At 39.4% G+C, this 14,546-nt stretch overlaps 1 protein-coding gene across 5 annotated transcripts in view; it reads right to left on the reverse strand.

Annotated features, from left to right (window-relative positions):
* FAR1 (fatty acyl-CoA reductase 1) overlaps nt 1-14,546 on the reverse strand; it is a 50,388-nt gene that overhangs the window by 15,332 nt on the left and 20,510 nt on the right. For 3 of the 5 annotated variants that reach the window (XM_066638827.1, XM_066638813.1, XM_066638819.1), the window contains exons 3-8: nt 6,006-6,200; nt 4,236-4,411; nt 2,597-2,776; nt 1,565-1,742; nt 630-674; nt 354-481 (exon numbers count right to left, since the gene is read on the reverse strand). In XM_066638827.1, coding sequence (XP_066494924.1) covers nt 354-481; nt 630-674; nt 1,565-1,742; nt 2,597-2,776; nt 4,236-4,411; nt 6,006-6,197 — 899 coding nt within the window. In that variant the 5' untranslated portion in view covers nt 6,198-6,200. The remainder of the gene's footprint in view (nt 1-353; nt 482-629; nt 675-1,564; nt 1,743-2,596; nt 2,777-4,235; nt 4,412-6,005; nt 6,201-14,546) is intronic. The other 2 variants (XM_066638841.1, XM_066638835.1) reach the window with 1 other exon arrangement.

Consider the following 14,546-nt stretch of genomic DNA (forward strand, 5'->3'; position numbering starts at 1 on the left):
CAAGCATGAAGTTGTACTCAACACATGTTGCTTGCAGCTGTGCTAGTACCCCCTCCCTGTATGAACTGACAGCAAGCTTCAGAGGCCTCAAGCAACAATACAGGGCAAATCTCAGTCACATTCTGACCATACTGAACTTTGGGCTGAGGACAGTAGGCTATGTTATGATTTCTGGTTTGAGGACTTGTGCATAACTGCATTGATTGCAAAGGATTAGCCTAACAGCTCTAGGTTTAGATTGCTTATGTCTGTGAGAAGAAGCAACGCAGCCATAATATGTTGTTCAGGAGTTTAAACCTGTAGTCTAATATTGTATGATTACTGCTTAGACAATTTTAAAACTGCTTTGTCACCTGGTATACCTATTAACTCCAGAATACCAAGCAGCAGCTATTGTTGCATTGATGACTACATCTACTGGAATAAGATCTGCAACTGCACTGTTGGAAGCTCGCATCGTTCGAAGTATTCCTTTTCCTGCCTTAAAACAGAAAGTACACAATAAGAAATCAATTCCAAGTTCTTTTGTTTATCAAATAAAAACCATGTTTCTACATTTCTCTGGTTTCTCTTCAGATCATATAAGTCTTTTTTTTTTTTTTTTTTTTTACATTTCAATGGCAACTTACAGCAATAAAAAGGCCACTAGGTCCATTAAAGTTATCAATCCATCCCTGTTGGGAAAGAAAGCAGAGAGAAAAATAAAGGTTTGCTAACTTAATTGCTATGAATTATTTTATAATCAAATAAGTACCACAATTTACATTCGTCAAAGAAGTTGTCTTTTAAAAGAAAAAAGGGCATGTATACATAAAGGTGAAAAAAAATTGTAATTATATTAAAAGGTGTATAATACACACATTCCCCCTTCCATTAGGGAGGTGCTCAAGGTAGCTTACAACAAAAGGGCAATACCAAGTAAAAGTGAAAATCACAATAAAATACAACAGCAGCTGCTGCAGCTGAGAATACCAGAACAGAAACATTAACCCAGCAGTTCATTATAACACAAAGGTCAAACAAAGCATTTCCAAAAATTAACTTGTCAATATACTCACTTTTTTGCATAATAATAAATTTCTTAGCACAGAGGTCAGAGCAGACCTTGTCATCCATGGATTTTGCATCCATGCAGCTGATTCAACATGCACATGCATGTTGGGTCTCCTGACCCAAGTTTGAAGCCTGACCTGTACCCTCCAAACATGACCAGAGCTGTTCTGGTCGTGTCCGGAGGATGTCCCAAAAAACAACAAAAACAAAACACAGAAGTGCCTTTCTGAGTCCTTCCAGAAGCTTTAGAAGACAGTCTGAGGCCTGGTAAGGTTGTGTGCAGAACACAGAACACTCTCCAGATGCAACCAGAACGCAGCTTCAAGACCTCTGAACTTGACACAGTCCAGATGTCTGATATGCCCTGACCCACAGATCTGTTTACCTGCAGATTTTGGCATCCACAAGGGTTCCAGGAACGGAGCTTAAACTTTAAAAATTTAATAGTATTTATGTTGAACACCACCAGGAAACACTGGTAGTTAAGAAAAAGTAATAAAGATGTACTTACTGGAAAAGGCTCCTTCCAGCTGGCACCCACAATTGAGGGCCTTATAATGGCTACATTTAGTTTTGCACCCTCCTGTTGCACAATGTATTCTGCTAAGGCTTTTGTATATGTGTACGTATTAGGCCAGTCTCCTATTAGTTTTGGTGTAATATCATTCACTAGGCTGTCATCCATCCACCTACAGAAACAAATGTATATGTTTATACATCCTGCCACTCCAAAATGTGCTTAAGGCAGCTAACAATAATTAGAATACAATGGAAGATACAGCAAAATTTTAAAATTATGTTTTTGTGGATTATAACACTTGGAAAGTTGTTCTAGTTTGCACAATTGGTAGCTCTTTACATTGTTCTAGATTATCATTTCCAAAAACAGATGTAAAAAAGGGGACATTTTATTTTTACAGTAGTCACTGAAATACTAAAGGCAAGACTTAAACCCAAGTTTTAGGTGCTATGCACAAGAATTCTCAACTGAAGAATACAGGAGCATTTAAGTATTTCACAAGAGTTCATGTTCATTAATTTGCTTGCCTTTACACTCTACCAAATCTACTACTAAGTTAGTGTAGTCACATTCTATTTACAATTGCTTCAGAATATCTAAGAGCCAAATCCTAGGCATGTCTACTCATAAGTCCCATCATAGTAAATGAGGCTTACTCCCAAGTAAGTGTGGATAGGATTGCAACCTCAGTGATGTAATTTTTATTCATGTATTTTTGATTTAAACCACAGGGCAGAGTAGATGTACAATTCACATATTCCTGATTAATATTATATTGGAAATTAAATGTTTGCAAGACCAGTAAAACTGCTCATATATTTGCTTACTGCTTTTTGATTTCAGAAGTGTTTCAGTTACCCAAGTCTATATTCTATATGCCTGACTCATCGCCTCATATTTCACCATGTGCAAGCAAGATTAGGACTAAAACATAAGGTTGCCAATTCATTCCCATTTTTTATAAGTTGAAATAAAAGCTTCTCATATTCACTCAAGAAGTTGATATAATTATTAAACACATACTCTAAGGAATCTATTAATTTCTTAGGATCAACAGGAGGGGGATATACAACTTCCTCAGTGTGTTTTCGATTGCAATATGCAAATGCTGTTGAAACATGGATAAACACATCTAGGTTCTTCATTTTCTGGGCCAAGAATAGAAGTTGTTGTGTTGCTATTACGTTGAGCTGGACAGCATCTCTAGTAAAAGAAAACACAAATAAATTAGTCTACTGGAAAAGAGTTACTGACCAGATCCAAGAATCTGCATGTATATCTTATGAAATGTGTTTTAGTTTCCTTTTGATTTGCTCTGATTCTTAGTTAAATATTAGCATACAATTGTGTAGCACTTTGAGTGCGCAAAGCACTTCACATGTTATTATCTTACAACAATCCTGTAAAGTAAGTCAATATCCCCAAGTTGCAGCTGAGAACCCAAGGTTGAAAGGAGGTGGCTTGCATAAGGGTTTCTAGACATTCTTGTCAGAGGAGAGATTTGCAGGGGAGGAGGTAGCACAGCAGGGATGCAAAATGGCAGGTACTGCAGGTGCTGTAATGTGTAGTGTAAGGCAGCCCCTCCCACTTGCTGTTGGAGCCATTCGAGGCAGCAACAGCAAAACACAGGAGACTCCATTTGGTTTGGCAAGTGCCTGCATGTTGCCATTGCTGTCCAGACAGCAACCGTCATATGTGAGCCAGAAGTTGTGTGTGGCAGCCACAACCAGGGACAGAGGATACAAAAATCAAGGTGTGAACATGCTGGAGGGGAAGTAAGTCAGGGTCATTTTTTCATGTGCCAGAGTAGGGCAAGGATGGGACCTCCTGTCAGACACAGCACTACTATGTTGTCTTCTTTCAGATCTGGCTCCAGGGAAACTTAACGACCCTGCTCCACATACAATAATACTGTTGTATTATACTGCTCCCCCCCTCCAAAAAGAGTATCATAAAGCACAATCCTATGCATGTCTATTCAGAAGTCCCATTGTGTTCAATGAAATATATTCCCACGGATGTGCATATATAGGATTGCAGCCCTAATGGAGAGCTATGGCTAATGGCCATTAGCTCAAGGGAGCCACCAGTCAAAAATGTTTGGGAACCACTGGCATACACCCATCATTGTGATTCTTTACTGAGAAAGTCAAATGCTTAGCATACACATTCCATTACTAAACAACGAGCAAAACAAGCATTATTTTTGAGGCTTACCAATTTTAAAGCTTAAGTTTCTAAAAGAGCACACTCCATTTCACAAAAATGCTTTAACAAAATAGGAAGTTAGGGTGTAATCCTAACCAACTTTCCAGCACTGGCACAGCTGTGCTAGTGGGGCATGTGCTGCATCCTGCAGCTGGGGGGCAGTCATGGAGGCCTCCTCAAGGTAAGGCAATGTTTGTTCCCTTACTCTGGAGTTTCGTTGCCCTTATGTCAGTGCTGGAAAGTTGGTTAGGATTGCTGCCATGCTAATACCTTTAGCATTTCCCTTTTCTGAAACTTACAATATACAGAATGATTGCAACTGCTATCGTAGTGATTTAAAAGCATTAAGACAATGTGGGAACACATTTTTCTTCTTTTACAACAGCTTTATGAGACAAAGACAGTTTTAAAAAATTAATCTCAACATATGACTTTAAAAACACAGTGTACCCACCTTAGAATTTCATTGAATCTTACAGTAGCAGCACAGTGAAATATAATGTTAGTGCATTCTATGAGAGTCTCCTTATCTTGTTCACTAAGGGCCATTTCCAGTTCTGTAAGGTCACTAGAAACTGCTATGATTTTTTCTTTAAATTCTGGTTGTTCATCTCTCAATCTGTCAAAGAGCTGTCAAAAGAAAACAAGACTAAATAACACACACGAAAGCAAAAAGGAACATGTTGAAAGCAAGTCTCGACTTAGGTAACTGAATAGTAATAATTTCTACATTATTCCTGCCTAAACTGTTGCTCTACATTTCTTACCTCACATTTGTTAAGAATATGATCTAATACAAGAACTCTGAATATAGTTTCGGATGAGCAAGTTACTCAAGCAGATTTATATTCAAGACAAACTTTTATAAGGTGCACATTCAGAAGGTTTTATACTTCTGTAAAACAAAAATATCTGAAAATTCTTATCAGATGTATTTCCAACTTTTCATGAATCATGCTTAAGATCAAGGGTTCAAAAATGTTGGCTTGACCTATTAGCTAGCCATTTTGTGGGTTCCACCAATTCACTATCATGTCCCAGAGAGAACACTGACAGAGGCGACAGATGACAGAAAGAACACTAACGGAGTGGACAGCAGAGGAAGCAGACAGAGAAATCTACTTCCTGTTCATGTTCTCTGTCACCTCCTATTCCTTTAATCTACCAGCTTTAAGTCTAGTGTTCTCATGTCGACTTATTTTTCAGTGTTCTTTAGCAAGCAAAGCAAAAAAGCTGCATTGTGCAAAGAGGTGGGTCATGAGGGCAATGGGGAAGACTTGAACAGGGTTTTTAATCTATTAACTTGACTTGAACAGGGTTTTTAATCTATTTAACTTTTTAATCTATTAACTCCCAATCTCCCAAACATTTTTTAAAAAAATCTATTAACTCCCAAGTGGCAGGCTGTGATCCAATGGGAGATCTGTCACAGTTACTGTTCTTGTACATGGTCTATTATCTCCAAGAAAGCTTAAGTTACTAGCATGTATTGATAATGTATAAAGCAATTTATATTCAACATGCCTTATAGGACTTTACATTCATCCTAACAACTCTGTAAGACAGATTCCTCCTTTACATACAGTGAACACCAACTGAGATATGTTGGTGGAAGGACATGTAGCATGATGATAGCTGAAGTGAGAAGTCATACTTTCTCCATTGCAGGCTCTAAATACAGCATATCTGATTCAAGTGAACACACTGGCTTTCATTACAGTCCATTCTTAAAATAAGTTTTCTTTGTACAGATTTAGGTAAAGTAATATTTCACGACACCACTCTCAAATGAAAGATTATGACATTACTTACACAATGCATTGCTTCCATAGTACAACATTTTTGAAATTTGTAATCTTTTTATTATATTATAAAGTGCTGGAACAGACCTTCATATTAAATTCAGAGTCAAATATCATCATACAGTGATACAGAGATACATACAATGATACAGAAACTACCCTGACAATGTACCTGGTGGCCCAGTTTGAGATCTCTAATTACATCAATCAGGTTCCAATGCTTATCTGTCAAATTTAATTTAGCTGAGATCTTTGAGCTGAGATGTTTGATCTTCAATTTCGCTGAGATCTACATCAACTTGTAATGAGAAAGCACTACAATACACACTCTTTGGTGCCATTACTCAGAAACTTGTTAGTAAAAAAATATTTTTAAAAGCCCCATTCATCACACAGAACACTACCCTTCTGTGAAATTGTACCTTGCAGTTGATCATTTCTTCCACTCGCTCTTGAGACGTCTTTCCTGCTTTGTGTCTCACCAGTGCATAAACTGCTTTGACTTTTGGACAAGACCTCAGTAGCTTTTCCAGAAGAACTTTTCCCATGAAACCAGTAGCACCAGTGAGGAGAACATTCTTGCCTTCATAGTATTCTGGGATGGAAACCATCATGATCTTAAGAGAATTTAAGAACAAATAAGGGTTATATCCATGTAGTCACCTCAAGGACTTCTCATTTTATCTGCTCCATCATTTTTGTGCAGTACTATATCCCTCTATGCCAATAAAGGTCTTATGTATGTATGTACTATATCCCTAATGTTTACAAAGAAGTACAGTAGTCTTTTCATCATAAATGGGCTACTCCTTGGAGAAAGACAATCCTGCTCCTGGTCACTACCTTAGGTCTTTCAATGTGGGGCAAATCACATAAGTAACTGCAAATGCTTAAAATACTGAATTACAGCCTGATGAAAAAAAGGTCTTCAGAAATCAGTAAAAAGGATAATGAGGGGGTTTGTCATTCCTCACAGGACAGGAAGTTCCACAAGACAATGACAATCACAGAGAATGCCCTCTCGCAGGTTACTGCCAAACACCCCCTGAAGAAGACAGAATCTAAAAGAGGCTCTCCTAAAGATCTCACAGGACAATCAGATTCATATAACAGAAGACAGTATCTGAGGAACTTTGCACCTGAGCCTGGTATAACTTTAAAAACTGTTACCAAAAAATACTGGTAACCAGTGCAGCTGCTTGAGTGTGGTTTTGCATGATCACATCAATGGATACCCAATAGCATCTGACCATTTTGCACCAGATGAAGCTGCTGAAAGGTCTTCATAGGCAGACCCACATACTTCCAATCTGCTTCATGCGCAGTAGATTACAGTAAACTTGAGATAATTAGAGTGTGGGTTATCATGGCCAGCTCTGACAGAAAGAAATGGGAGCAGCTGGCACAATTGTCCAAAAGCACTCCAGGCTCTGGATGCTACCCAAGTGTCTAATGAGCACAGCTGTATCCAGAAATAGTCCTAATCCAGGGCTCTCCAAACTTTTCGGCCGCAGGGCCACATCAAATATCTGGCACGGTATTAAGGGCCGGAAAAAAAAGGAATATAAAATTTAAATAAATACATTAGAGATGGAACTTAGATGAATGACTGAAATGAATGGGCTCAAATGTCCAGGATTTCTCCAAGCACCAACACAGCCCAAGAAATAAAGCACACACACTTAAATGGACCCCCATTCCTCCACCCTACAAGCACAACTCTGGTTGTGCTTGGTTACCTGGGCCAGAGACTCTCAGGGGATCAGAGACTGGCCATGGGCCGGATAGAGGCTCTCCGCAGGCCACATCTGGCCCCCGAGCCGGGGTTTGGAGACCCCTGATCTAATCCTTCAGAGGGAATACTACAAAGTCTACAAAACGTGACACCCCATCACCAGTAGGGCTTTACCCTGTCACTATCTCAGCAGGTCTCTTAGCCAAGAAAACCTCAGTCTTATAGGGATCTGTTTTCAACATTAGCACTCATCCAGCCCTTCACTGACTCCCTGCACTGGTTGAGAACCTTCACAGCCTCTCCAGCAGGAGAAGCCATGTGTATATAAGTATGTGCAGAAGAGAACTGAATTGGAAATTTGGAAGCATACATTAACACATTCAATTATTAAGAATTCAGAAGCACATCTAATTTCTGAGCAAGAATTAAGAAACTCAACAAGGGAGCACACAACCTTCAATCAACGAAAAAAGTCGAAGTGGCATAGCGAGTTTGAGTGGAATGAGTAGCATTTCTCAGTCAAACTAATGTACCAGCAAAACTTAACATAAGCACAATTCAGCTCACAAATACAAACGGCATCAATGCATTATCTAGAAAATTGCACTACTTCCTCCTGTACGAATGATAATCTACAACTACCAAATCATGCAATAATATCTCCATGATACAAAATGCATCTGGATTAAATGGATTTTGAATTCTGAATTACTGAATTTTAAAGTGAATTATGTACTTTAAATAGGGAGCAAAAGCAAATTTTAAAACAAGTTATCCGAAAGGAACAATTAACATCTTTAGATACACTGAATCATAGACAGTTATGAAGCAGAAGCTTGATGAACATGCAGTTATAAATAAGGAAACCGTTAAATACATAAAATGCTCACACAGCCAAAAGACAGGGAACACAAAACAGGGAACAATGTTACCCTGCTCAACAAACCGCAGGGAACAAATAATTTTATTCTGCTCAACATTTCTCTTATCGGTGTGTTACAGTTAAGAGTTTTCAAATGAACAGTTTATTCTGAAGCTGCTTGGTTTTTCCCCCTAGAATATTCTACAACAGTGGTTCTCACCCTTTTTAGCCTGGGGACCCACTTCTGAGAATGACAACCTGTCTGGGGCCCACCGGAAGTGATGTCAGCAGCCTGGAAGTGATGTCATAGCCAGAAATGACATCATCAAACAGGAAGTGACATCGCTGTGGTGTCAGAGCCGGAAGTGATGTCACCAGGCAGGAAGTTCCTGCCTAGAAACTCAAACTGTAAATGACAAGAGACAGTATTCCAGCTCAGAAGCTTCTTCCAGTTCTCCCTGCCCTCGCTAACATTGCTATCAAGCAAAAAATAAAACATCTGGAACAAAATATTTGTGTATTTACTACTGTTTTTATTTCTGTCTTTATTTACAAAATCTCAAGCTACTTCTTGTATTGCACTTGAAACTAACAAACATTGATGTGGATACTGTGCACAGCATTAACCAGAAACAAGTGCACCCTACTCATGCACCTCAATACAAGAAGCAGCTTGAGCTTTTGTGAATAAAGGAAATAAAAAAGTAGTATCCCCCTCAGAAGGAAGATAAGCAGGGACGCTTCCCCTCATCTCCCCCAAGCCTAAGCACGTCTACTCAGAATTGACTCCCATTATTGGCAATGGGGCTTACTCCAAGGTAAGAGCAGACAGAATTGCAGCCTAAGAGATAAGTAAGAAGACGGGAAAGATGCACATAAGAGAAGCAGCTGGGGGAGCAGCACTCTCCCTGGGTGCTCCCCCCCACATGCCAGGCTTGCCCTCCCTCCTCCCCCTCTCCTGGCTGCTCTCTTGGCAGCCAGGCAACCAGGGATCCCCCCTCACCCCAGCAAAGATATAAAGAGAGGATGTGCTAGCCAGAGCAGGAAAGGATCACGGCTTCCAGGCGATTTCAGAGAGGGAGAGAGGCTGTGATGCAGAGGACGAGAATGGCAGTGGGGTGGTGGCGGCAGTGATGCTGCTTTCAAGGCAGGCTCACAAGAGGGGAGATCACGCGAGTCTGCCTCTACTCACCCAAGGTCTGTGTTCAGGTCTCTCCCTACACTCTCCAGCCCAGCCCAGCTGCAGGGGGGGGGGGAAGCTGCTCTGTCTTGCAACCCGGAGGCAGCCAAGCTGACAAAGGTTGGTGGAGAGAAGCCTGGCTGGCTTGTCCACGTCTCTCCCGGTCCTTCTTTGCCTTCAATCCAAGCCTGCACTCTGTGATTGGTCCCCCTGAGGGAAGCCTCTGAGTGCAGAGGGAGGTTCAGCTGGAAGGTAGCAGCACACTTTCAGGGGAAAGCACCATGTTGCTTTCTTTGCACATGTGCAAGCCGCTCTTAGTTACATCTCAATGCCGGGAAGTTTAAAATGGCAACGCCCAGGCTTTGCCCACTTCCAAAATGATGCCACCCAGGTCTTTTGCCATCTTCCAAGATGGCTGCCGTCAGCTTCTTGTGACCCACCAGAAATAGGATCGTGACCCACCAAGTGGGTCCTGACCCACAGTTTTGAGAACCACTGCTCTACAACTTTGATCCAAAACATAACATCTATATGAATAGAATGTCTATTTGCAAGTTTTCATGGACTTTCCTCCATGGCCATTATTACGAGGAAAAGATTTTGAAATCAGTCATAACTTTCTTAGTAGAACATTAACCATTCTATTTGTTGGAGCTTCAGGATGTTGCTAACCTATACTGGAAATACACCTACAGCTTTACCAAAATGTAAACTAGAACTCTAATTGCACTCGGGCTAGTTTCTATGTAAAGTAAATCACCATAACAAATTGGTTATGTGCAAATGTTAAGATTTCTGTCTTTGAAAATGGGCAGAAAGAAATTAAGGTATGGCCAAACATGCAGTATTAGTTATGGCTACAAGGACCCATAAAACGAAGGAATTTAACTCCATCCCTTTCGAAGATAAAATGAGAAAGATATTTAAAAAGTAAGATACCTTTCTTATCAAGAAAAGTTGTCTAGTACTTTGCATAAATCAGTGAAGACACACGCCCAGTAGCTGAGGAACCCAACACATTAATTAAAGTGTCAGAGACAGTAGATTTGAAGGTGTAATCACACCACCTCAAGCACAATACACAAATGCACTCCATACACAGTCAATTCTTTCATACAAGTGCTTACATGAGGTAAAGAGGATCACGATATGGATTTATATCTAGGAATAAACTACAGAAAGAAGTTGATTTGGTCAAAGCAGTATGATTACTACAATGTGTTTGTTCAATAGATCTAACATACCACAGGCAAGAGAAAAACAGTTGAAAAAACCTTAAAATTACTGGGTTCACACAACCCATTTAGAGAGACTTTAACTCCCAAAAGGAATGCAATACCTACCAAATTCAGTCTATAGATTCACAATTAACACAAATTCCAGTTCAGCCTCAATATAAATACCTTGCTATTTCGAAGAACTGCAAAGACAAGAGCAGTTACAACTAACCCCATAAGTACAGGCAAAAATTGCAGTGAAATCCTGTCCTCAAGGAAAATAAAGATCTAAAGCCAATGTTATCAATATAAATACCTTGCTATTTCGAAGAACTGCAAAGACAAGAGCAGTTACAACTAACCCCATAAGTACAGGCAAAAATTGCAGTGAAATCCTGTCCTCAAGGAAAATAAAGATCTAAAGCCAATGTTATCAATATAAATACCTTGCTATTTCGAAGAACTGCAAAGACAAGAGCAGTTACAACTAACCCCATAAGTACAGGCAAAAATTGTAGTGAAATCCTGTCCTCAAGTTTGATACTGCATTAAATTGATTGTCAATTTAATTGATTGATAAATTGATTGTCAATTTACCACTGGTAGATGATGAGACTGTTTCAGAAGGGAGATTATTTAACCACATCAACTCAACGTGCTAACAGATAAGAGACTAAAAATCCAGTCACCTCTGGCATTTCTAATTTGATCCCAGCAACCTATTCTCTCTCTGAAAACACACAGAAAGATTTCATTCATGGTCTCCATCTTATTCAAGCACCAATGGATTCTGAACCAATAATCTCTGCAACAGCAGCCTCAAGAGAATCCACTTGGAAACTTGAGCTGCCAATATGAGTCTTTTCCGCAAGTATGCAGCTAACCCTCATCACAGAATAAGGAATAGCAAAATCAAATTCAAACTTGTTTCCCAGTTTGTAATAGTGTGTGTGAGACATTTATTCGAATGGAGAGGAGAAAATAGCACAGGAACCCTGACCTCTTCATCATAGTAGAACAAAGGTCATCATACAGAAGCAGGTAGTAATCCATAAGTAACAAATGCCCTGTATGCTCCTCAGTGAAGATGGCAGCACCCTCTAGACACAGAAATACATATCAGATATTGAATGCCGAGTTTTTACTACACAGTACAGCACAGTACTGTACCACACAGTACAGTAATTACATAGGCCAACACACATTTTGCTTCCATAAACATTACACCAATTCCTGTGTATATTTGGGGTGCCGATTCCAAAAATGGCATCTGTTTTGCCCTATCAAGTCAAGTTTTGGAGATATGGTATAGCCTCTTTAGTGAATGGTTCAAGCAGCTTCCTCATGAGGAAGCGTACACCATGGTTTCCTGATGAAGAAGCTGCCCGAACCATTCACTAATGAGGCTATACTATATCTGCAAAACTAGACGCAACAGGGCAGAACGGATGCCATTTTTGGAATCAGTACCCCAAATTCATATCAAACCACCATGAAGTTTTGGATAAATTTTTCTGACCCTCAATTTTGTAGGCCTGTGTTATCGTTCTCTACTTATGTAGACTACCACACAGGTTCTGACAGTCTGAATGAGTAAAAATGTATCTTAAAAATAGTTTCAAAAATTATTTTCTCTTTTGGAATTTATCAGGAGTAATTTCAATGTTCCCCTTAATTTCCAATTTTTCCATTGGAAAAACTGAAAAATGTCCTTAAGGAAAAAAAACTGGGAGAGAAGGGGACATTCCTGACCACCAGGAAGCAGGGCCAATCCAAAGCACTGTCTCCTCCTGTTGTAGAGGGCATCCTTCCACCAGACTGGCCCTGCCTGAAGAACAGCTGGAACATCCCTCTAATCCCCAGCAAAAGAAGCAAGATGCCAGAGTCGAGGATCCTCAGGAGACATAAAATTGATCACACAAGAGCAACTGCCATATACATTTGAGGGGAACAATATACTATATAAAGACAAAAAGGGGGAAGGCAGTTATATAGGGGTGCTACAACCAACATAGACTAGAACAGCAGTACACAAACTGTGGGCCTGGGACCCACCAGTGGGTTGTGACCCAATTTTTGATGGTTTGTGAAACTGACAGGGCAGATCAGGCTGTATGTATCAAGACTTCTTTATTCCAGAAATCCTTTGATGCCCAGTAGATGATATAATGGCTACTTTTTAGTAATTCTGTTGATCTGCTGGTTTTTATTGCTGTTGATTTTATTGTTTTTATTCTCTTTTATAGTTTTTATTGTCTTTTATACCTTTTAATAGATATTTTATGTATTTTATTGTTAGCCAACCACTAGAGAGAAAGACAGGATATAAATGAATGAATACTATATACAATATAATACTAATATTATATGGGATACTAATGCTGTATGTGATAAAAGTTAGAAGTTCTTGACCAATGAAGGGCAAAAGATATTTAAAAGTTCCAGATTTAATGTGACATACATCTGCAACACGAAGGACCAAAGAAAATACCCCTAAATATGTTGCTTTTCTAAATGGTATTTGTTCAGGATATTGTTGAAGAAAATGTATCAACACTTAGATAAAATATCTGCAAATTCAGTATTCAAGCCCAGTGCTTTTAGTACCGATAAAGATACATTCAAAGGAACTGTCCTTTTGATTGATGTTTGATCAATGTCTGATGGAAGACACTGGTAAAAAAATTCAAACAAGGATGAACAGCTTCAGCATTGTGGCCAATATTTCCTCTTAGTAAAAGATTCTAGTGTCTAAAGCTGTGTGAGCACTATTGTGCACAAAACAATAGCTGCTCTGTTCACCCCCATATACCACAACATCTCTGTTTTGTTGAAGTACAAGCTTTATTAAATCACATCTTTGTTAAAACTAAAGGTTTAAAAAACGGAGATGAGGCAGCGGACATAAAAAAGATAACTGCAAATAACATGAACATCTACAGTTCTTTTGGTTAAAGAATTTTGAAATGAGGCAGGACTCTGACCTTAGCAGAAGTGCAAAATACTGAGACAAAAGAAACACTAACTTTATGGCAAGTTAATTTTTAATTTTGATTATGTTATGCCTGCAGACAGTTTCTTGGTTTAGCAGAGAGGTGAAATGCTATAGAAAAGAATTATATTGCAGATTTAAATGTAAATTGAAAACTATAATGACTGACTGTTAAAATCAAGTCTTACATAATGTTTGAAATCAAAATTTTGGGTCTTCAACTGCCCAAAATTTAATATCCTAATTCTGGGTGGCTCTCATTATCTGTAGGGGTTCTGTTCCAGGAACCCCCGCAGATATGGAAACCCATGGATAATGAAATCTGTGAGTTGCAGGGGGGGCACCAAGCCTTCTGAACACAACCAGAGCTGTGCACTAGCTGGGCCTGGAGGTTCTTCTGAGGCCTCTGAAACAAACAGATTTCATTATTCATGAGTTTCTTTATCTAAGGCCTCCTCCACACACAATCTCCCTGACCCTCAAAAGGGCCTCAGGACCCAATCAGAGCACAACTCCAGTCTGGTTCAGAGGACCACAGGTGGCCCACCCCATGGGTTTGTGGATATGGATATGGAGGGCCGCCTATATTTAAATGCAATAATTTCTATATGAAATTGAGGTTATGATATATATCAGGAGAGGCCAAACGGCAGCTTGCAAGCCACATGCAACTCACTGACATATAATGTGCCGTTTGCGGAAATGTTGGCTAAGCTCCTTTTAGCATTACAATCAGCATAAAAAGGTAAATAAAAAATTTTCAAGCATTATAATTATTTACTCGGTGTAAACTGAGAGTCCACTAGATTAAAACTCAAGTTTTGATGTTCATGGTAAGTAATTATATTTAAGAATTTAAATTGCAGCTCTCAAACATCTCTTTTAGCTCTCAAACATCTGAAGTTTGTGGCTCCTATGTTAAGCAAGTGTGGCCACCCCCGATATATATCATGCAACACCAAAGTAGCACTCCTGAT

Source organism: Tiliqua scincoides, chromosome 1 (genome assembly GCF_035046505.1).
Source record: "Tiliqua scincoides isolate rTilSci1 chromosome 1, rTilSci1.hap2, whole genome shotgun sequence".
Lineage (NCBI taxonomy): Eukaryota > Metazoa > Chordata > Lepidosauria > Squamata > Scincidae > Tiliqua > Tiliqua scincoides.